The sequence below is a fragment of the Pagrus major genome, chromosome 17, assembly GCF_040436345.1.
Source record: "Pagrus major chromosome 17, Pma_NU_1.0".
Lineage (NCBI taxonomy): Eukaryota > Metazoa > Chordata > Actinopteri > Spariformes > Sparidae > Pagrus > Pagrus major.
In genome coordinates this window covers 32003369-32027398 of record NC_133231.1, presented here as the reverse complement: position 1 = coordinate 32027398, position 24030 = coordinate 32003369, and the positions used below count along the sequence as shown (strand labels likewise).

At 43.0% G+C, this 24030-nt stretch overlaps 3 protein-coding genes across 3 annotated transcripts; 1 reads left to right on the top strand and 2 right to left on the bottom strand.

The window, feature by feature from the left end:
- Nucleotides 1–1188: 1188 nt before the first annotated feature.
- cmtm6 (CKLF-like MARVEL transmembrane domain containing 6) lies at nt 1189–17775 on the top strand. The gene is made up of 5 exons (XM_073485253.1): nt 1189–1321; nt 2343–2460; nt 7733–7915; nt 14233–14331; nt 14703–17775. The coding sequence occupies exons 2-5, from the start codon at nt 2350–2352 to the stop codon at nt 14865–14867; spliced, it is 558 nt and encodes a 185-aa protein (XP_073341354.1). The 5' UTR covers nt 1189–1321; nt 2343–2349; the 3' UTR covers nt 14868–17775.
- LOC141011416 (uncharacterized) lies at nt 9045–13342 on the bottom strand. The gene is made up of 3 exons (XM_073484569.1): nt 12865–13342; nt 11183–11848; nt 9045–9707 (listed from the first exon to the last, which is right to left on the bottom strand). Exons 1-2 carry the CDS (start codon nt 13222–13224, stop codon nt 11495–11497), a joined length of 714 nt encoding a protein of 237 aa, XP_073340670.1. The 5' UTR covers nt 13225–13342; the 3' UTR covers nt 9045–9707; nt 11183–11494.
- A 1356-nt stretch (nt 17776–19131) lies between the features above and the next one.
- Nucleotides 19132–23738, bottom strand: LOC141011858 (sialoadhesin-like). Its single transcript, XM_073485184.1, has 6 exons — nt 23142–23738; nt 22515–22886; nt 21845–22114; nt 21443–21545; nt 20100–20154; nt 19132–19405 (listed from the first exon to the last, which is right to left on the bottom strand). Exons 1-6 carry the CDS (start codon nt 23191–23193, stop codon nt 19379–19381), a joined length of 879 nt encoding a protein of 292 aa, XP_073341285.1. The 5' UTR covers nt 23194–23738; the 3' UTR covers nt 19132–19378.
- Nucleotides 23739–24030: the final 292 nt, after the last annotated feature.

The following is a 24030-nucleotide window of genomic DNA, read 5'->3' as shown; positions in this document are numbered from 1 at the left end:
TTTCAGCCATGTGACGTCAGCGGCCGAGTCAAGCCGACAGCAATACAATACAACGGAAATAATATTGTTATATTTCACAATAAAAGCACGCACGTAACCAGCCATGAGTGGAGGAAAGGAAATCTTCACGTTGACACATAAACACATAAATCACATCCTGACGACACTGAACTGTCATTTACTAACATCTGGAAGCATAAAACGAAATATGACAAAATAAATAATAATAAATGAAAGCTTGTGTGTTCAGGAACAATGATGTCATAACCAGTGGTAGAAAGTAACAGAGTACATTCACTCAGATACTGTACTTAATACAACTTTGTAGTACTTTTACTTTACTTGAGTATTTCCATTTCATGCTACTTCATACTTCTACTTCACTCCATCTCAGAGGACATAATGTAACACTAAATGTCTCTGACAGCTTTACAGGTATTTTCTTAGATTACAATAACAAAGATGAAATGAATCGACATGGATGCATCATTATTAATAATCTAATGTCGTCACATAGACTCAGTCAGGAGTCTCCTCAATGTGTGAGCAGTGGAAGAAGTACAGAGACCTGCAACACAAAGTAGAAATACTCTGTTACAAGTAGAAGTTTTCATTCAAAGTAAAAGGACTTGTTCTTCAGTCATGTACCTGCTGGACCGTACCAAGTGTGGAACACACAGAGGGGAGGAAAATATGATCTCCTCAACCATTAATTGTATTTATCTGATTACATTGTGTGAGATTTATTCACTGTTAATGTAAAATATTTATCTGCTGAGAAATCTCAATATAAATGTAAACTGTTTTATTTAGATCCACTCAGACTGTCAGAGGGAAACCAGGCTCTGTCTTTTCTACGTAGATAAAGTTTCTTTTAGTTTCATTGAGTTCTCAGTTTGTCTCTTCAGGTTTCTTTAAGTAAAAAATAAAACACCAGGTGCAGTTTTATCACTGCGCACCACAAATCAACCTTCATATAGTTCAGTTTTGAAACTTATGATAATATTTACACGTTCACCTGAAGACACGCTGCACCTCCAGTTATCACTGTAAATAAAACTGCATCTTATGCTCCACTTCACTCCTCGACACCTCAGCATTTTATTTTATTTACCTCAGTATCTGTCTGTCTGTGTTTAAACGCCTTTAGTTTGAAGGTTGTAGCCGGAAGCTGCGGTTCTTCCGGCGGGCTTGACAGAATAAAGCAGATGCGGAAGTTGCTGCGAACTGAAGCTCAGCGGCGAGAAACAAGGAGACAAGTTGAAGTTTAACTTCACAGCTGGAAACTTTACTTTTCTTCGACCTGGAAGAAACCTGAGCGGTGAGTTTGTCCCTGAAACATCCAACTTTTATTATCTTTTAGCGGCAGACTCACTTCCTGTTTCAGCGGGAAAGTTTGGCAGATTTTAGGCCGACGCGTCCGCTCCGCGGAGGAGGCGCTCCGCACCAGACTGCATTCAAAATTCAGCCAATTTACGGAGAGACGTTTCTGTAACGGAAACACGGCGTGAAGCCTCTTTACATTTTAAACAGAGGCGGTTATTTCTTCAGTGTGAATCACAAACATCTTCTCATCTGTCAGAGTTGTTCTCGTAGTTTTTCCCTTGAAGAGTTTTCAGTAAACTGTGCAGCGGAAAGTGGTTTGAGGAACTTATAAAAGATCAGATATCTGTGTGATAAACTGCGGCATGTTGATAAAACATATGCCGACTTCACCAGAGCACAGCTCCGCTCATGGGAAGGCTGCCAGACACCTCCTGCAGCGGGTCTGTATCCACCTGTGAGCCGTAACGATTAAATAACCAAACTTTTAAATGAAGTTCGGTGTTTCCGAATCGCAAGAGATGACAAAGGGGAGTTTCAGGGACCCACCTGGTGACAGATGGTCCACAGGATGTAAGTCAGTTTAATTAACAGAATAAATGTCTCTTATCAGTGTTTGGATCCGCTCACCTGGACTCACCTGGACTCACCTGTCTGCTTGGTTTCACTTTCACTCTCAGATAGTGAGTTTAATGTCACACAGCTGATGTTCTGCAGGAGGTTGCAGCAGCGTGCACGTGCCGCTGTTGTTGTCGAGTCAGTAAATAGTGTAAAAGTGAGAAAAGGTTCAAATCAGAATACAAATAGAAACTACAGTGTTGCATCAGCCACCACTTGAATACCTTCCAGGGGATTTTTGCATAATAACGATGATCCTGACGTTGATGGTCAGTCCTGGTCGCGAGCTGTAAACCAGCTGCTGCTGGTTTGTGCACAGTTGAACTGGTCACTTCTGTCCGGTCTCATTGTTCGTTGTCAGTATGATCCTGTCAGTGTGTAACTGTGGCGTCTCTCTTCAGCTTCATCATGAGTCAAGTTTACTCCCCAACGACGGCGCCGAACCCCAAAGCCTCCTGGATCATGGTGCCATCAGAGAATCTGGATAAAATCCGCTTTGTGATCAAAGTCGGTGAAGTGGTGAGTCCAACCGTCCTGAACCATTTCTGACGGAATACAAGAGCTGTGAGACAACGACAACCAGCACAGAGGGTGTGTGTGTGTGTGTGTGTGTGTGTGTGTGTGTGTGTCTGTGTGTCTGTGTGTCTGTGTGTGTGTGTGTCTGTGTGTGTGTCTGTGTGTGTGTGTGTTCAGTTTTGTCTCTGACTACAGTCAGCACTCACCAGAGACTCAGTTTCTGTCTGTACTCGTGCAGTGTCTTCTCTGTAGTTCATGCAGTGAACTACATTTCCATCCATTCAGCAGTCAGGTAAAGGACACAACATGTCTGCCGGCTTCAGCAGCTGCAGACAGGCTGAGAAGTGAGAGTGAAGATAAATCCACTTTTTAATGCTAAAAGTTTCAAAAACAAAGTGTCTCCTGCAGAAGCTCCGCCCACAGCTGTCTGCAGGTTAACACTGTTAATCCAGAACGGCGGCGTCTGTCCCTCCCCTCCCGTCTGTGACTGCACAGAAAGATTATGTGTCTCATATTTGCATTAAATTCTCCAGAAGGCACGAACACCATAAATACGGCGATGAGGTGAAGATCAGTGACTGGAATTGGCTGAGGTGAAGCGGCCACCTGTCACTCACAGTGGCCACCTGTCACTCACAGTGGCCACCTGTCACTCACAGTGGCCACCTGTCACTCACAGTGGCCACCTGTCACTCACAGTGGCCACGCCCTTAATTATGTATGAATGTTAATATTATTTAATTTGACATTGTCATCATAATCAACGTGTCCAGTCGAGAGCAGAGTGAAAGTTTGAGTGACGTCTCTTTTAGGCGTCTTTTCAGCGTTCACCAGTGACGTCCGAGTGACTTCCTGTCAGGTTTCAAAATAAAAGTTTTCATTATGACATTTTGGACATTTTTCCAGCTTCAGTCACAGACGTCTACAGATTCCTGTGGTTCAAAATTAAAGTTTTTTTATGAGAGACGCATTTTACTTCATGGAGCAAAAACTACAGAGAAGATTCAAACCTCAAACCAGCCGCCGACCAAACGGATGCTTCTCAGTCTTCCACAGATCTGTGGAGTTTAAGTGATGATGATGATGATGATGATGATGATGAGGAGGAGGAGGAGGAGGAGGAGGAGGAGGAGGAGGAGTGTGGCTGCTATAAACAGGTCCACTCGTCTGCAGGTTGATGCTCTCAGAAACTCGACAAACAGGACAGATGAGTGTGAACCTGAACCAGGTTTATACACCAAATACGAGCCGACTGATCTGAGAGCAGTCGGACCGGCCTCAGACCTGCTAACAGGAGGAAAACACAGCTCACAGTTTGGTCTGTTAACGGTGTGCTGTTGTGAGTAATCAGAGGGGAAACGTCAGACTTTGTATTCCTGCTGAATGTTCCTCAGGAAGCTTTATTAAAGCTGTAAACGAGCCGACAGGCTGCAGAAGAACTGATCTCAGACCAGACCAAACACTTCTGAGCTCACTTCTGTACCAGCTTCTCAGCGACACACCGCAACTTAAAATGTCATTTCTATTTTCTGTAAAAGTTTTACAAACACAAACTCGGGAGAATCTGTGAGATCACGAGTATGAAGTCAGAGTCCTGCTGCACGTCGTGTTTCTGCTGTTTGATCGCAGCTGTAACTGAACGCAGTGAGAGCTGCAGCTCGGGATGTTTGTAGCATTAATTCATCGTAGATAATTTATTTAATTACATCAAATGATCTTTAAAATGTAAAAACACAGTGAGAGAAGAGTCCAAAGTGACGTCTTCACTCGTCTGGTTTTGTCCGAAGCTCAAAGCTTCAGATCGTTTGTTAGTTGCTCTTCATAAACGGTTTCATTAATCAACCTGTTTTCAAAAATAGTTAATAATTGTTACTAAAGTAATGAAGTTAATTTTATGGCTCCAGCTAATCTTCATTTTTATTTTCAATCCGATCAAAATAAACCAGATGTCACAAAGACTCTGATCTTATAATTATTATTATTATTATTATTATTATTATTATTGTTAACATCATCATCACACAGCTGAAGAGGTGAGAGATGATTATACTGCTGTCGTCAACAAATCTCAGCCTCAGACTCAAACATCATTTCTGTCCGTCTCTAATATCGTCTGACTTCCTGCCTGTGGCTCATTGGTTCCTAGTGAAGACGTGGATGTTTTTATTCAACAAATGGGAGGAAATAGTGTGTGTGTGTGTGTGTGTGTGTGTGTGTGTGTGTGTGTGTGTGTGTGTGTGTGACCCCTGTGTGACTGCAGCAGCTCTTCAGGAAGCTGCAGTTTGGGAAGTGAAAGTGCTGCAGAGCTTCGTTAGCAGATCTCCGAGCTGCTGACCCTCCGCTGTTGCAACAGTTAACAGCCGGGAGGACGAGCTGCATCCGGCCTGCGGCCGCTCACTGTGGTGAGTGTCCGACAAAAAGAGGATGTGCAGGGAGGACGTCTCTCCTGCTGAGACCTCTGATGTGTGACAAAGTCGCTTGTTTTCCCTCCGTTACGTCCAAAGGTCTCTGGATCAGTTGAGTAGAAAATGTCCTGAACAGAAGTGTGAAGCATTGATGAGACGGTTCTCGTTAATGTTCCTGCTCTCTGACATCAGACCTTACTGTGGACCTGTCCTCGTCCTCATCTCAAGTTTTCCTTTTTTAGTTCCTCGACAGTGAAATGTCCTCAGACTTCTGCTGCTCTGCTTCGTCCTGAAAAGAGAAGTGACGTCAAAACAAATCAATAAAGAATAATGAAGTTTTTATGTAACAAAACAAAAATCAAGTCAAGTAAAACACTTGAGACCTGAGTGTGAAAACAGCTGATGTGTATAAAATCCATCATCATGATACTTCTGACTGTATTATTATTTATTATTAGTTTCACGTCTTCGTCCTGAACGTCTCCTGCAGAGCAGGTCTGTCGTCTCTTCAGGGTTAAAGTGAGTTAAACTACAGAAGAGCAAAGTGAAGATTTCGCCTCCTGTGTTCATCCTGTCTGAAAGTCAGTTGCATTATGGGAAATGTAGGATCTGGTGGTGTTTTGGACCTGACCTGCCGTGTGACTCAGAGGAGCTTCACATTAACAGGAACATGTTGAGTCGGTCAGGTGTTGATGAGTCTGAATGTGTTGAACACTGTGCAGCTTCGTGTTGGTCAGACGAGAAAAGAGTCCAGAATGGATGTTTGGATGAATCCTAAATGTGTTTTCAGCCGTCGGCCGGTCGCTCTGCAGCTCCAGTGTTTATGAGAGCAGTGTGATGTCGGCTGATCTTATTTTAGCTCTGTGGTTCAGGGCTCGTCTCCGTCTGAAGGACACAAAGACTTGTTTTACAAGCTGACGTTCAGTTTTAAACACAGTATTCCGACAGTAAAATCCAGAGCGGAGACGGACGCGGCCTGGAGCTTCACCACAGCAGAGAGGAGCAAACACCAAACTACATTATGTTTCTGGTGCTTTTAAAGCTCCACTCGTCTGAACGTTACAAAGTGATGAAGCATCGGATCTCAGCAGCTCTTCAGCATCTTTTAGCTCCAGTTTGGTCCGTCGTCCTTCTGCTTCAGTCTGTTGAGACGGGAAGCAGAAGCAGCGTCACTCGACCGCAGCGTGAAGAAAGCACTGATGTTTTACAGTTTTCACTTCAGAGCGTTGATCCATCAGCTCTGCCTCATTTAATCAATCAGCGATTAGTATTTGATCACAACTTGATTATATCTGTGTAGTGTTGAGTGTCTGGATTTATATCTGACCCTGACAGTCGGTGATATGATGTCACAATAATACTGTGATACCTTCAGGTACATCTTGATAATTAGACATCTCCTCCACAAATATCACAATATTTTTGACTAAATGTCTCGATATTGAGATGATATTGAAGGGACGACTAAATATTAACACAGTAAAGTAACTTGTAACGAAAGCTGTCAGATGTGGAGTAGCAGTAGAAAGTGGCATAAAAACAAAATACTCAAGTTAGAGGTACTTGTACTTAGTTACATTCCTACGCTGCCTACAACAGCAGAGGGACGAGGTGTAAACAGTGTCGGCTCCTCAGCTGCAGTCAGACGGTTCATTAAACCAAAGATTTAAAAAGAAGTGATGAACTTCAGCCTGACATCAAAGTCAAGAAGTCCAGGATTCAGTTACAGTTACAGTTACTCATTGTGTGAGTAATTACATTACTTCACTACAACTGGGATCATACACTGTGACAGCAGAGTTTTGTCTTTCAGCCTTCATGACTGTTAATAACATTGTTTAAAGTCCAGACAGCAGCTCCTCTGTTACCTGTTGGATCGTACCATTAAATGTTCCAGTGTGGGGGTGGTCCGTCTGCTCCTTCCTCTTCCTGTTGACTCAGCTCGGTGCGGTCCAGACCCGCCCTCAGCCGTCCCTGAGTCAGCAGCTCCCACTGAGTTGATCCTGGTTGAACCCTGTGGTGACACAGACTCACACACGAGTCATCTTCAGTCTGCACAGAGTTCATGTACTCAGAGACTTTTTACTTTCACACAAACACACTTTTACTTTATTCTTACTTTTACTTCCACACTGTGCGTTAAATATCTTAAACATGCACTCATGGACGGACACACGTTGTTTATTATAAATAACTTCAAGTGTTCGTACCAACATGTTCAGTTTAGTTTTAGTTTATAAGTCATTTTCCAACTTACAAACACAAACACACACTGGTAGATGGACCATAAATTAACTTAATGCTTTGTAGCTTCAGAAAAACAAACAAATAATCAGAACAGGAGCGAAGGTGCAGGCTGAAGCGTTCGCTCATCACACCTTCCCTTTTAACATGACTTTATTTTGTCAGCTGACTTTATACAGAACAATACAAGAAAATAACATCAACTAAGAACAAACACACCTTTAAACACAAAAAGCCCGAACTCACGACTGAATGTTTAAATCATTGTTGTGATCTGTTGTTACTTTCATCTCCGTTTCTGAATCATTCCACATGTTTCCTCTTTGTACTGAGACACATCTGTTTTACATTATTCTGCTCCCTCTCAGTTCATATCGGCATTATATATATATGTTGGGACTCTTCTGAGACTCACCTGTCAGTCAGGTGAAGTCCATATATGGTCACATGCTGAGTTTCCCTGATGAACAGGTGACGGTGTTCACGTTCTCTGTGAGCATAAGTGGGTGTTGGATGTTCTGATTGATTTCATTAATGGCTCCTGACCCGGTCACGTTCACTGTGTTCTGCTTGATATTTCTCGTCTGACTGAAACAAACAATAATCTGATGTCGTGTCTCCGTCAGCTGCTCTCCTTCGTGGCCTTCATCCTGGAGGAGGTGGTCAGCAACTGCTACAGCAACAGCTGCAACTCTCTCTACTTCTTTGAGTTCGTCAGCTGCACGGCCTTCCTCTTCACCCTGCTGCTCCTCATCCTCCTCTCCACCAGCCTGCACACCCGGGTGGGCATCACCTGCTGGCCCAGCCTGGTAAGAGCCCACCTGAACTCACCTGAACAGTCTGTGTTCCTCCGTCACACACTGAGCTTTAACTCTTCTTCTTCCTCTGAGGTCACGTGTTCACATTGATTCCACTCTGTGCCCTCAGCATACAGCTACAGCTGCTTAGCTTAGCTTAGCATAAAGAATGGAAACAGGTGGAAACAGCTAGCCTGCCTGTCCAGCAACAAATGATTATTTTCATTATCGATTAATCTGCCACATGATATTCTTGATTAATCGTTCACGCTGACATCTTCAGTTTCTCCTTTCAGAAGCTGAAACCAGAGAATATTTAGCATTTCTCTTTAAACACAACTGAAATGATTAATGAATCATAAAAACAGACGCTGTTGAACTTTGACGATCGATTAACAGACTTATTGTTGCAGCTCTTTTCCAAAGATCACAAAAACAACCAACCAGCACCTTTAAAGTCACTAATTAACATTTATCCTGTTTGATTTAAGGGTAAAAACAGAAATTCAGCATCTAATGGAGGCGATTATGGTTCAACTAAAGGAAAAATCCACCTTCTCAGAGGGTTACACACATTATCATCCAATGTGACATCACTTCCTGAGGATGTAATTATCTCTGCTGTCCCTCCAGAATAAATGTCTATAGATCCACTTAGATATCAGAGGAAAAACAACTTAATCACCAATTATTTTAATAACTGATTAATTTATTTGAGTATTTTTTTCTTCATTCTGATGTCGGCTTGTGAAATCTGGTTTCTTTCCTTCTCTGTGACGGGGAACTGAAAATCTTTGGGTTGAGGACGAAACACTGATCGACGTTTTTCTGACATTTTAGAGACCAAACAATAATCAACAGATTAACAGACAAAGAAAATAAGCATTAGTTGCGACTGTAGTGCAGAACCACAGTGATGGTCGTCTGTAGGTCCAGAGGACGGCGGCCATGTTTCTATGAAGCGTCAAGTGAATTTTAAAAGAATAATAAAAATAAAAAATGTCAGTGCGACTGAGTGGAGTGGTGAGTTTCCATAAACTGTTCTGAGTGAATGAACTTCGTAAAGACGTTCCACGTAAAGAGAAGCTTGGTCAGAGGATGACGCAGTGTCGGCTACAGACAAACAAACCAGGAGACGAGATGGAGAGAGGAAGAAGTTTTAATTGTTCTTGCATGTCAGCTAACATCAATCATGTCGCATGCTGACAGAGACGACAAAGAAAACAGCTGATCAGTCACGTGAGTTGAATGTTCGCTACATCAGAGTTTATTCAGCAAATCTGCTTCCATCAAACATTTTACACATCAACTCTGGTTCAAGACAAAAACCAGCTCAAGCGAACAAAAACTTATTTGCGAATTAGAGAAAGTTTTTTCAAATGTTTCCATAACATTTCTAAATCTTCACAATGCTTTCTGGAAACACGGCTGGTGTAAACAGGAGCTGCTCACTTTAAATGCTTTTTAATTATGATGCGTGATTTTCAGATCACTTAAATGTCGAGTAGTGAAACAAACATTCATAATGTTTCATACAGGACAGACTGTTCATTCAGTGTTTCACTGTTACGTGTTTACAAAATACTGTGTGAAAGTAGAAGAGTATTCAAACATGCTGATACTTCGTGACATTCAGTCCAAACTGTCCGTGCGCTGGTTCTGCTGGACGAGCGAGGCTCAGACTGGCAACACTGGTTGGTGTCCGTTCTCTGTGGTTTCATCTCCAAACTCACCACTTCCTCTCGAGACGCTTGACAGACGGGTTTATTCTCACACTTCTTGGATCTTTTGAAAACTGGTTCATCTACAAGGAGAACAGAAAGACAAAGACTCTGGATCATTAATCCCTCATCAATATTTGTAACATTTCCTGTGCAGCACATTTAATAATCTGAAGCATCGTGAAAACAGACGTGTTTAAATGCACAGTAATAACTGGTCACTGTCCACGGACGTAAACACTGATCAGATTCTTCTCTGACTTTATTTTGGAACTTCCTGTCTGACTTTCTGTTAAATGAGCTGAAACTGAAACAACACTTTTTGTTTCAGTCGAACTTCAGGTGGATTATTTAACTGTGAGTAAAAGCTCCGCTACACCAACTTCTTCTGTTTCACTCTCAAACATTATGATGCGTTAGATGTTGAAGCAGCTGTGAGTTGAGCGTTTGTCTTCCAGTGCAACGCAAACCAACCGTAACACAACAGGAAGAGGAGCGTTACAGCGTTTACAGATTACAGCTCATCCAAACAGCTGTAGCCCTCTGAGTCAGAACACCTTCATGAGATGATCCAGATTTAGTTACTTCATTTCTACTAAAACTGCACTTTGGCCAGACTGTTAGTTTATTTTATTATTTGTTTACTGTATTATTTCTGTTTCAACAATCAACAACTGTTAAAAACAAACTACAACAAAACCTCTAATTAAAAGTCCTCATGTGATTTACAGCAGCTGTAATACTTTTAGAGCTGCACGATATATCGTTTGAGCGTCGTCATCGCAGTGAACGTGTGCACAATAGTCACATCGCAGGGCCTGAGATGTAGGACGCAAATGAACTCATCTAATTTCGAGGGTACCTGACGCACACTGTGCATGAGGACTCTGCATGCGCAGCGATCCGCCAATCACATTAGTTCTTATTCAGCGTGCGGACGCAGACCACGCCCCTGCACATGGAGTGAGTCGCTGGTAACAACATTGAAAAATGAGCAGCGAACAGATAACTTTTCCAGTGCGAACTGTTGGAGGGGGACGTGTTGCTGCCATGACAACTTTCCACAGTGAGTTTTACACACTGAAGGTTTATCAAACAAACATGCTCACAGCAAACAGGTGACGGAGCCGTGGTTCTTCTGCAGGTGTCTCACTGTGTCCGTCGGTGTGAACTCACCTCCGTCTCTTCTACTTGTTCCTGCACCTTTTTACAGACCCATTTTCAAGCTCTTCCAGCAACTTTAATCAGTTTAAGTTACAGATTTTTATACTTGAAATGATCCTTGCACTTCACATTAAATCAGATGTTATTTTGCAATAAATCAAAATTATTTTTTGTGACATCATTCTAAAGGAACACACAAGGTTTCATGTTTCATGGTGTCACCTGTCTGTTGGTAGACGTGGGATCATATTTAAGTGATATAAAACCATTTAGTATCAGAGTGATGCAGTTAGACCTGAAACTTAAAGCAGGTGCAACACTAATGAAAACAACACATTAACATTCAAGTGACTTCAGGGACTTCCAGTACCTGAGGGGACCCTGTTATACTGACCTTTAGTGTGTGCCAGATGTTGAACTGGTGTTTCATGTCAGGAAGTTTGTTCTTGATGCTGCGCTGTATGTGGAGTGAACCACACAGCTGCTCACGAGTCCTCTTATGAAGCTGATTGGCTCCACAGCATCACAACCGTCACCAGTGTCGGTGACCCGGGTCTCAACAAAGTGTTGGAACAAGGAAACCACGGACCTGCACCAGTTTGGACTGTTTGGGCGCTGGTGACTTGCAGCGTCAACGCTCTCCGGCTCAGTGTTTAAATACCTTTTTATAAATGTCAGTCCGGTGAAAAGAAGCAGCAGGTGAGTTTCATGGACGCACGTCTCTCAGGTGAGGAGAGGACTTCCAGGTACCAGAGTGTCCTCCATCACAGCTCCACTTCACCCTCATCTGTGCGCCCGAGTGGAAGACCTCCTTCTCCATGATGGGTCGCCCACACGTCTGACACATCCTGAACAGCTCCATCAGGTTCTGGTTGTAAACAACCGTACAGTCCTTGTCCATGTCTTCATCCGACTCATCGGAGATGATGGAGGTGAACTCTGGTTCAGAGTGGAAGCTGTCGTCCAGAGGGTCGACTGACACCACGATGCAGAAGCTTTCATCTGACGCTGCTGCTGCTGGAGGCGACTGTGAGGAGCTTCCTGCAGCTGCACCGGCCGTCTGTGAATGAAACAAGCAGACAGTCAGGCCCGGTGTCAAGAATCTGTGATGTCTTCTGATCTGCAGCGGTTCCCCAACAACAACCACAAGAACCATGATCCACTGGTCTGCTGAGGATCTGAGCGACGGCGTAGAAAGTTTATAAAACACTTCATGTTTATTTCGCAGAGGGAATTAATGAGTCGTTAAATCGAAGCAGTTCGCATTTTTAAAGATTAATTACAAGCCGACTTTAGCGTGAGCGCTTTCGTCACGTTATTAAAGGGGCAATACGCAAGACTTGTAGTTTAAAACATTCAGAAATCTGCTAAAATTAACAGAATGTGAATAAATAGAAGTTTTGTCATCATGATGTCTGTATTGTGTTGCAGAGATATTTACTAAAGTTAGCAGCTGCTCTGTTGATACGCTGCCTCCAGCTCGTCTGTTTGGAGAATGAATTTGACGGGTGGCTGATTCTTGCGTTTTGCACCTTTTTATTCAACATTATAAAAATCTGTTTTCACACAATTACTTTTCTTTGTCAAAACACTGGCAGAAACCCTGATGAACCCTGATATGAACAGAACCTCACAGGGGTCGGTGTGTTTAATGAAAATAAAGTAAATAATTGTATTAATCGTCATCAGCAAGTCAAAGTGTGAAGCCTTAAACTTGTTCATAACATTTGACTACAGCTGCCGGTAACAACGTTTAACACTGTAAATGGTGCTGATGATGATGATGATGATGATGGTGCTGATGATGATGATGATGATGATGATGATGATGATGATGATGGTGCTGATGATGATGATGATGATGATGATGATGATGGTGGTGCTGGTGGTGCTGACTCGGCCCCCTCATGTTCGGCCTGGGCCACTGAATCACTGCACCCGCCCCTGGATGTCACCGACCCGCCTGCTTCATGTAACTCAGTCGTGTTTAAATCAACAGGTAAATGTGTTGGTACCGACCCAAACAGGAGACTAAAGCAGGGCCAGAGTGAACCAGTACATCCAGTGGAGCTGTACCTGTGTTCTGCTTCTCTTCGGAGCCGGCGGAGACGTCCCGGTGCTGCCGGGCTCTGCGTGCAGCCTCCCGGGGAACACGGACGGCACCGCGCCGCTCTTCAGCGTCGGCTTGGGCGGAATGTTGAGTATTTTCGCCCTGAAGTCCTCCTCGTAGTCCTCGGCTGTGAAGTGCAGGCTGCACACCCGCACCCCGCTGTACTTGGTGACCGGGATGTGTTCGTGTAACCGGGGGTTCCGGATCGCTCTGAGCCAGGTCCTGCAGCGCGGCGGGTCCCGGGTCGGCAGCCCGTGAAACACGACCCCCATCGACTTGGCCTCGTCGTAGCCTTTACATCCGGGAACACAGCACCTCCACGGCATCGCCCCGGGCCGAGCGGACAGAACCAGCCGGGAAATGTTCAAGCGACCCGTTAATTACCGACGAGCAGCGGAACGATCCGGTTTCATGTCCGCGGCGGAAGTAGCCTGTTAGCACGCAGCTAGCATGCGCCGTTCTTCTTCTTCTTCTGCGGTGAGTTCCCGGCAGGCTGCAGGTCGCGAGGCGCAGCGCTGCCCCCTGCCGGCGGAGACCTGCTGGTGCATCAGGAGGACTGGACTCAGACCAGAGGAGTGCAAGTTACCTCTGAGGAAATGTAACGAAGTACATTTACTCGAGTACAAGTTGGAGGTACTTGTACTCGAGTTTTCATACTTCCACCCATTTATTTGATTTGGGAGTTACTGTACAGTTTACAGAGTACAGCATTTTACAATTAATGTATTTAATTACGACCAGATCATAAAAAAAAACAAACGATTCTGTTAATAAGAAAAATGCTGAATATCTGATCTGATAATGAGCCCAATAAGTCATCAGTCCACCCAAAGTGTACTGTGTGTGTGTGTATATATGTGTGTGTGTGTATATATGTGTGTGTGTGTGTGTATATACATATATATATATATATATATGGATCATTTACTGTGATGTACCGTAGCTATACGTTTACTGTTGAGTACTTTATACATCGCTGCAAATAATTAGTTTTTCCAGCGAGTTGAAAATCCTTTTCTGAAGAGAAAATTACGTAAAAAGAAAAGAAGAAGCCAAAGTGTAAAAATGATGACATTGTGTTTTATGGACAGACAATTTCAATATTTAACAGAAAAGATATAGTGAGTTATTTCGGGACCTTCTGGCGTGTTGGGTGTAATGTGAACTCTGATCGCCAGGCGAACTGTTTCCCTGACACAGTCTTTATGCTCAGCTGAGCCAATCAGCAGTCAGCTGCAGCTTTATAAGAGTGGACTATAGCGTGTGACAGGTGTGTTTCCACACAGGAAACAGGAGACAAAGTCCTGAGTTCTTCTTCTCCTCCTCCTCTGCAGGACTTCGGGTACACCGGTTTCATCGCTGTGTTGTTCCTCATCGCCTCCATCATTTTTGCTTCAGACAACAACGGCTCAACTACCGAGAAAATTGCTGTGGTAAGAAAACCTCGACATAATCCACTGACACTCCTGTCTTTGAATACGTCTTCATTCTTCTTCATTAACTCCCTCCTCTTCTTTCCTGCCCTCTCACTTCCTCTTCCTCCTCTTCCTCCTCTTCTTTCCTGCCCTCTTACTTCCTCTTCCTCCTCTTCCTCCTCTTCTTTCCTGCCCTCTTACTTCCTCTTCCTCCTCTTCTTCCTCTTCTTTCCTGGCCTCTCACTTCCTCTTCCTCCTCTTCTTTCCTGCCCTCTTACTTCCTCTTCCTCCTCTTCCTCCTCTTCTTTCCTCCCCTCCTTGATGATTGAAGTCACCTCCCTTAACTTTCTCTCAGACGTTGTTCATGTGCTCGTCTTCTCCTCCTGCAGGTTTTCGGTTTCTTTGCGACGGCGCTGTTTGCCATCGACCTCGTGATGTTTGTGAAGACGCGTGGGTTCCCCTTTAAGAAAGACGGGAAGCCTGAGGCCAGTAACGGCGGCCCGGTGGCGGTGCAGCCTCAACCAGAGGAGGAAAAACTCAACCCGCCGCAATAATAAGTCTGCATGTTTGATCATATGTGCATTTTTCTACGGAGGTCACAATACTTTTCGCACTATTCCTTTAACATGACGACAGGAGGCGGAGCTTCAGCGAGCGACGGCCGACCTGACGTCAGGTGTAAATTCTGTTTTCAGCTGTTTTTCTTCCACCTGAGGACGCTCTGAGCTGTGACTGTCAATATAATCAATCCAATAATGAACGGATCACAGTGCAGAGCGTCCGTCAGCGTGTGACACTATCAGACCAGCGGTGAGTTCTGGTTCTGTGCTTGATTTAAAGAAACAGAATGTTTCTCCCTGTTTATTAAAATGTAAAAAGAAGAGCAGAGACACTAAAACCACAGAACCACTAAATCTTCTGCTGTTTATTTTACTTTGTTAGGATTTTAAACGAGTACAGTCTATTGGTTTTCTCTTTTCCTGAATATCATGAAATTTACAGAGTAGCTTTGTCTAATTTGATGACACAAAATCAAATATTGTGTAAATTAATTCCAAAATTTGACTCAAAATTAAAAGCTTTAAACGCCTAAATATCTTTTTATATAAATCAGTGGTTCCCAGCCGAGAGGTCAGGACACCACATGGGGTCCAAATAAATCTGAGGGGTTAGAGAAAGGAAAAATCATTATTGTTGCACAAAGTAATGATTATTTTCTCTCATTTTTTATATTTTGTGTGTGAAATATTGCACAATTTTACCTCCTCAGGTCACAAAAAATCTTTTAAATGAGACCATCAGATGAGGAAGATCACTGAGGTAGAGGCAGTCACACTGATGAAGGTCACCTTGGTTTCATATTTTACCGTTCAGACGTCTCCTGAAAGTCCAAATCTGGACCCAGAAGATGTTTCAGTTTGTGCTGAAAAGAAAGAAAACTCCACTCAACAGAGAAAATGTGTCTTTATACGTGATGTTTTCCCTCCTGATGGGCAGATGTGACTGTCAGCCTCAAACAGCAGCAGAAAAATTCATCTTTGATTCGACGTAATGATGTTTGACTGTTTGTCATTCGGATTCTTGTTGATGAGGTCAAAACAAACCGATTTATTTCAGATTATTTCTTATTATCTCTACAGAAAGTGTCATGATTTGTCCAGCAGATGGAGCTGCTGCTGTTCAGATCAACCCTCGAAATCTGATTGGCTGCGACACGTCCAGCTGCGACACGTCCAGCTGTGCAGCTTGTCATTATAAACGATCAGTAATCAATAGAACACAGATCAATAGAAACGTCAGCTCATGGACATGCTGCTGAACTCACACGTCCAATGAGATGTTTTCTTGGTTGAGTGAGTTTGTTTTTCACCGAACATTCAGCACACAAACTTTGCCAAATCGCTCCCACGAGCCAAAAGCCCCTCGTTGACGTGATGAGGTGGATAAACATGGCCGACAGTCCGACCTGACAAAGTCCCAGCAGCTTCTCGTGACCTCCGACCTCCCTGTGGACCGATCACTTTATTATCCACCACTGAAGCAGCCTTGTGTAGAGAAATTCCCCTGTTTCGTGTTTCTGAAAGTTTGTTTTGATATTGTTTTATATTCTTCAACTTTTGAGGATTTTGTTTTCGTGGTTTTGTCTTCAGTTCATCTGATCGTCACACTGACACTTTGTTTTTGATTTTAAATCGTTCAGTCTGCACCAAACTGCTTTATATTCTGCTGATTTCAACATTCGTCTTAATCACTTTGTATTTTATAATTCACTGTTTTATGAAGGAAATTGTGCTTTTATGTTTTGTCAAATATAAAAACTCTCAGAATATGAATCATTTTAATTATCCCGTCTGGATTTAACAGATTTTATGATTATTGATCTCAATAATTTGAAGGAATTTTTTGCTCAAGCATTGTTGAGTTTATAACGACCCAAAATTATGAATTTGTTCAAAGTTCAGGATCTCTCCTCACGAATGAAGGAATAAGGTCTGTAACTAAATATTAAATGTAGGATCATAAAGGGGTCATTGATGGGTTTTTTATTATATTTAGACCAACAGCACCAACATGTAGGGACCCTCAACCCCTCCTCACTGACCGCCTGCTCTTCACTTTGTGGTCATTTTGGGTCTTTTTAAATTGATCATGTTTAGGTGAAATATTCCTTTAATATTTTGGGTGTAATTTCCAGCCAGTCAGCCTCCACACACACACACACACAGTGGCTTTATCTTCCAGTCACATTCATTCATCTTTCAAGATGTTTTTAATTTTTATGCCCAGAAAATGAAGTGGACTGCAAGTTCAAGACAAATACAACAACCGTCATTTGTTCTTTGTGTGTTTTAATTTGTTCCAAATGTTCAAAGATGAAACTTTATTTGTTGTCACATTATTTTGACGAGTGCTCAAATGTTTCTACTTCCTGTTTTTTTCATTGTGTCCAAATTCAAAGTTCAGGAGACAAAAGTGCAAACTGACGTTAAAGTCATCAAGTTAAAAAACTTCACAGAAATGAAACCAAACCGGACAGGAACCGAACCACTGGACCGTCAGCAGAACGTGTCCAGCGTCCTGAAGGAAGTCTGTCCTGTTCAGTCCTTTATCAATAATTCCACTTTAACCAAACATATACATGTTATGATAGCCTGCATTTTACAATCATACAATATATTATTAATTAATCATTGAATACACTGGAAAACTAAATGAATAATGTTTCCTTATTCATTCAGACAGTCCAGAAATCTGCTTTTATATCAGCTGATTCACCTTCAGGACCAACTCAGTTCATGTGTGTGTTTCCAGGACACTGTGCCTGCAGGTAGATCAGCTCCAAACACCTGTAACAGATTACTGCATGAACCACAGAGAAGACTTCACTTTGTAATTGCTGCATTTTCATATCTGAGGTGATTGTTGTATTTCTGTCATTTAATAAAACAGATTTTGAAGAAATAGCAGTTTTCTGAATATATTGTATGAACCTCAGTGTTCAGTCGTTCAGTTCATCACTTCACACACTCGGACTGAAGTGATGTTCAGTGTTTGATCGTTTTTACGGTCTGATCCGTTTGTTAAATACCGGATGTGTTCAGCTTCTCCCTGTGTTCTGGGTCCGTCCTCTGTCCTCAGCCGCACTGTGACTTTACATCCAGCTCATTATAACTTTAACAACGCCACATAAACAAACAAGCTAAGTTTAGCATGTTAGCTTAGCGTCAGTCTTCCTGCGTGTACAAGCTAGCTTGTTTCTGTCAGGCTAAGCTAGCTTGTTTCTGTCAGGCTAAGCTAGCTTGTTTCTGTCAGGCTAAGCTAGCTTGCTTCTGTCAGGCTAAGCTAGCTTGTTTCTGTCAGGCTAAGCTAGCTTGTTTCTGTCAGGCTAAGCTAGCTTGTTTCTGTCAGGCTAAGCTAGCTTGTTTCTGTCAGGCTAAGCTAGCTTGTTTCTGTCAGGCTAAGCTAGCTTGCTTCTGTCAGGCTAAGCTAGCAGCGATGGCGGGAGAACGTTCACGAGGGAGATGAAGGTCAAACAACATGGCGCCAGAGAGGACGAGAGGAGGCAGGTCAGGTGAGTTAAACACCTGCAGCTTCTGTCTGATCACCTGCTGGTTCACCTGCTGGTTCACTACATTATCACTTATTAATTAAGTAATGAGTTAAGAGGAAGACATGTTTGTGCTGTTGGCAGTGGAGGTTGAGCCTTCATTCTTAAACAGCTAAAAAAACACTGTTAGATTGAATCACATCATTTTCATTTGGAGATAAATGATAGAAAATATAAAACATACAAAATGCTGTCAAATGCAAAAAGTCTTAAAGATGAAACTGAGTGAACAATAAGCTTTGTGATGTTTAAACTTGAGGTTCATCTTGTTAACTTTCAGATCAGCACATTTCATCAGGTGGAAATATTACAAACATGTTCAGAACTGAAGCTGTTCACTACAATGTTCTGACTGGTCCAAACGCCTCGGACCACACTGTCACATTAATCTGGAAACAATCATAAAGTAAAGTACATTTTAATTTAAAGTAAATTAAAGTGTCAGAAGTCAAATTGTCTTTCTAATCAAAGAGTCTCTCTCAGTATCAAATCCTGTCCAGACAGAAACGTTGTGATGAAAATACAAATTCAAATTTTCACTCAAGCTTTTAAGATGATATCATCATTTGCAATAAAAAAATCAAAGTAAATCAAGCTGAAGTGGACACAGACAGCTGGGCCTTGTGTTTCCACGGTGCAAAGACATCTGGATCCTTTCTGTTTTATTAGAGACGCAAATAACAACACAGAAAAAGATCCATATCCTTCCTTTTCCCTCATTTATCATGTATTTATTATTCCATATATAATATCCATATGTCTTATTTTAATACATACATTATTACATTGAGAAGTCAACATTTACTTGGTGATGATATGTTCGAATAGAGAACCTGCCGATGTGTCTGTCACCAGGTGGAGCACAGACAGATCCCAGGTCAGTGACAGTCACCAGTGGTCGGTATGAGACAGACGTGTTAGCGACGTTAGCTTCACTCAGTCTGTGTCCTCTGGACGTCACAGCTGCTCCATGAAGCCTGGAGGCTGAAACAGAAAGCAGAGGGAGGAGATGAAGGAGAGAAAGACCAGCAGAGCAGCGGGTGGTGCCGGGCGGGACGGGACGGCCTATAAATGATATTATGATAAACAAAATATATCTCAATATTTTGAGAAGCACAGTTCACACATGGGCTCAATCAGACGCTTGATGAGCAGGCTGGCTGGTGAAGTCCTGTTGACGTTCAGCTGGTTGTGTTCACACGTGCAGTTTGTCTGGGTACTTCCTGGTGTTTGTCACTGTTTCCTCCCACTGTGGGACCTGTATTGCCAGTTCTCTGCCAGTGGACACCTTAAATACAACCCTGTCATAGACCAGCGTTCATTTCTGGTGAAATCTGTTGCTAAAGAGCTGAAACATTGATGACATGAAGAGGAAATGATGACATCGTCTTTTCAGCTTTAGATAGAAATGTTCTGACGTCTTCCTCTGACAGGAGCAGCTTCCTGTTTCTGTGCAGCTTTATCTCCTCACAGGTCACAGACGGACTGTTAACGTGAGAGTTAATTCACGGTCTTTAATGGTGACCTGGTTTCACCAGAGGATCTGTCATCAAACATGAGTTCTGAGATAAAGAGGAAACCATCTGTTCTCAGCAGCGTCACCACTGAACACTCAGAATAAATCTAATAGAGACGTGAAGGTTAAATGTTAAAAGAGTTAGAAATGATGTTGCCTCACCTGCACTCTCACCTTCCTCGCCTCTCTGCTGCCGCTGCTGTCTTTGACACACGTCCTGTAGAGATGATCAGATTTATTTATGTTATAATAAATGTACCAACGAAACAGGAAGTCAGACGTATTTAGAGAAGCACTGACTGTTTCTACTGACTTTTAGCTCGTTATAAACTCACCTACCCCTCCTGCATATGCATACATGTATTCACTTCCTTTTTATTGGTTATCAACTTCACATTTACGTGTGTAAAAACACAGTGTGGACACCTGAGGTGTGAGACGCCGCAGAGCTGCAGCCTGCGTGAAGCCGGTGCAGCTCTGCAGATTGAAATGAGCCGCAATACAAGTTTTTATTTGTTTTTAAAATGTATTTAAAATATTTAAATTAATTTCAAATTCAAAAACTCGATGTTTTACAGACAGAATTCACCTGATGTTCACAGCTTCTTATCAGAGATGACAGTTTCTCTGACGAGGCTTCATGTTGACGAGGAAATGAACCTAATGTGACTGAATACAGAGTCTGAACCTGTGAGCATCATTTGTGATTAACTGGAGTTTGATTGAAATGTGAGAACCAGATTTTACCTGGAAGGCATCGCGCCAAAGTATTCAACCCAAAGGTGTCATATAGTGAAGCTGAGCAGTAATAAATGGGTCGGTACCGATACCTGAGGAGCTGCTTCAGAGAGAGAAGTAACACTCGGCCGCTGTTAGCAGACCAGCTGAGACCAGAACACATTAACTCTGCTTTGTTAATGTGTTTTAAATCTATGATTAAAGGAGCAGTCTGTAGTTTGGGTGAAGAAATGACTGAAAAAACAAACCGACCTTAAAGGACAAAACAGTTCATACTGTTTTACTGTGTTTATATGTGGCGGACCCTGCCACCTTTCCGGCTTCAAACAGTGTTCTGGGACCTTATTTTCCTCTGAGATCAGCTTGTTTATTCACTTACAGAATATAGTTTGTATTATTACTACAAGTTCTGAGTTTGAGTTGGTCCTGCAGAGCTACAGCGAGCTCCTGCAGAGGTTTAGTTAATGACATGAAGTGAGCGAGTGATAAATGTTGGAGGTCAGGAACAGAATAAAGTGAGGAAACCTTTGCTGTAGCTACATGTCATGTGCAGTGTGAGTGTTGTTAGTGGTACTGAGGCGTCAGAACCACAGCAGCGTCTAACTGGACCAAAGTGACACATGCAGGTACATTTCCAGAGCAGAGTTAGTTTGCTCACTGGTTCAACAGGCTGAGGTTCAGGAGCAACGTGTCCATGTTTGTTGGATCAGGAGGAGAAAGTGGAGGCTGCTGTCTGTTGTTGGTCTGTGTGACACTGTGACAGTTACCTTCTGAAGATGATGGACGCCACAGTGACGATGAGCACGGTGTGCAGAGCGAAGAGAACCACACGGACAACCAGCAGTTTGTCTACTGAAGGACGGCTCGGTTCTGTGAGACACCACACACACACACACACACACACACACACACACACACACACAAACACATTAACACTCTTCATCCTCGTTGGCAGGTTTGTCAGTTGTGATGAAAATACAGATGTTCAAACGTCTCTTTCTCTTCAGCACTGAGGTGATGATGAAGGAGACTGATGAAGATGATGTACATGATATATATGACGCGCTCCTGGTTTCCTTTACTATTGTAACCCTGTGTGATTGTTGCCTGATGCAGGAGGCAGGTATAAGAACCAGTCTCATGTCACCAGAGGGAACTGCTGGACAAACCTTCCTCTCCAGCCTCCACATGCAGGCTGTACGGCAGGGAGCGTGTCCCAGTGCTGCTCTTTAAACCACAGGTGTAGTTCCCAGAATCCTTTGCAGTCAGAGAGCTGAGCTGGAGGGCGGGGCCAGACTCTGAGAGGGCGTGGTCGTCTCTGAACCAGGTGACCTTCAGTTGGTGGATGGTGCAGTGTGCAGTGCAGAACAGAGTGACGCGTTCACCTGTCCTCACCTGTCCGTCGCCACTGGAGCTGCTTATCTTCATTGGAACGCCGTCTAAAATAAAATGTTGTGTTTAAAACTCAAAATCAACAATTAAAGTCAATAACTGACGTCTTTAGATTTTTTGTAGAGCAGAAATTATAAGTTGATCTGGTTAAACTTCAACCAGAAGCTGTCTCACTTATAGATGTTGAGATATTTTACTGTCTGAGTGAAAACTGTGACCTGGTGGTGGCGCTAGAGGAAAACTGAGGGATCACCGCAGTCAGCAGGATTCATCCTGAGTGACTGAACCACACATCATCTATTTTTAACTTGAAGGTCGTGAAGGTCAAACAGCAGCGCTCACCCGTTACCCGTCCTGTGGTTTTCTATTGGGCAGCCTCCGAAAACAAATGATTCTTAATATTATTGTCAAGTTTGTTTTCATATCATTGTCATTTGATGATCTTACCAGTGACAAAGACGCTCACTCCTGAATGTCCGGTCCAATGTCCTCTTACGTCATTAGCTTCCATCCTGAAGTGATAAGTATCATCATCATCCTTCTGTATATCTGTGATCTGTAAAGTGCAGTTTCCCTTCTTGTCTCCCAGATATTTGAAACGAGGGTCGTTGTCTGTTGAATTACTGTCGTACACAGACGGGGTGATGCCCTGACAAATTGGATGCCTCTGACACCAGCGGACTTTGACGATCTCTATCCAAACCTTTGTTCCACCATCACCGACAGACTCGACTGGTGTGAAGGTGCAGGGGAGAGTGACAGTCGATCCTTTAACAGCACAAACAGGATCTGGATAGTTCACTCTTTGACCCACAGCACCTGGAAGAACACAACACAGTGATGACAGTGATGAACAGTGAAGCACCTTGATGTGTAGCGATCACTCTGATGTGAGAGGAAATACAGACTGGCCTCGAGAGCTACAAGACAGAAGATGATGAAAACAGTCTCAGAGCTGCGGAGATGATTCTGGTTTGATGTGAAAAACCTTAAATGTGACAAAACTGTCAGTGAAGACATGTTTTGTTTTTAGGAATGTCTCCTACAGTAACACAGATAAAGTCCACGTCTTACCAGCCAACATGAACATGAAGGTCCAGAGAATCTTTTGGTCCCAGCCTGCCATCCTCACTTTTTAACACGGTTGATTTAATGTTTTTCTTGTTCGTACGTTCGCTCTAAATACAGCAGCGACGGTAAAAACCCTGACTGACCGACTGATGGGGCGTCAAACGTCTCTGTGGTTTCTGTTGGACTTCCCTTTTTTAACATTCTGTGAGAAACATTTCCTGACATGTTGACACCTTAGTTTCATCAGAAACAGTATCTGTGATGTGTGACTGACACAGAGAAATCATTCTGTGTTCTAGGTGAGAAGTGATTGTATCTGATGTTGTTGGTCATGTTAGCAGCACAGCTCAGGATGATCTGTAATACCTCTGGTGATCCTCCAACTGTTCATCTACGCCGTCATCATGTCAACCGTTTAACGTGTCCAATACTCTGGATTAGGGCGCGTACACGAATAACCTGACAATTAATCGATAAATCGTCTAAAAAATGTCAAGAAGTGAAAAATTCTCATCACAGTTTTCCAAAGTGTCGTCATCCACCTGCTTCTTCTGTCCAACCAACAGTCCAAAGCCCAAAGACGTCAGAAAGGATAAAGACAAACATCAAATCTTCACATGTATGTGTGTGTGAGAGAGAGACTCTTCTCATCTCTCTGAACTGGACCTTGATTGAAACAAGAAGTGGACCCTGAATACAAACTGTTGTGTTGTTTGGGTGGAAAGTTCCTCCACCTGTCAGAGTGAGAGCCTGCACACGTTCACCTGGTCCTCAGGTGAGACAGAGTCACTGCTGTAGACGTCACACTGAACACTGACCACCACCGTCTGTGTTTCAGAGATCATCTCGTCCAATCAGAGGGCTTCACGGCTCGCTGACGGGCTCCTGAGTC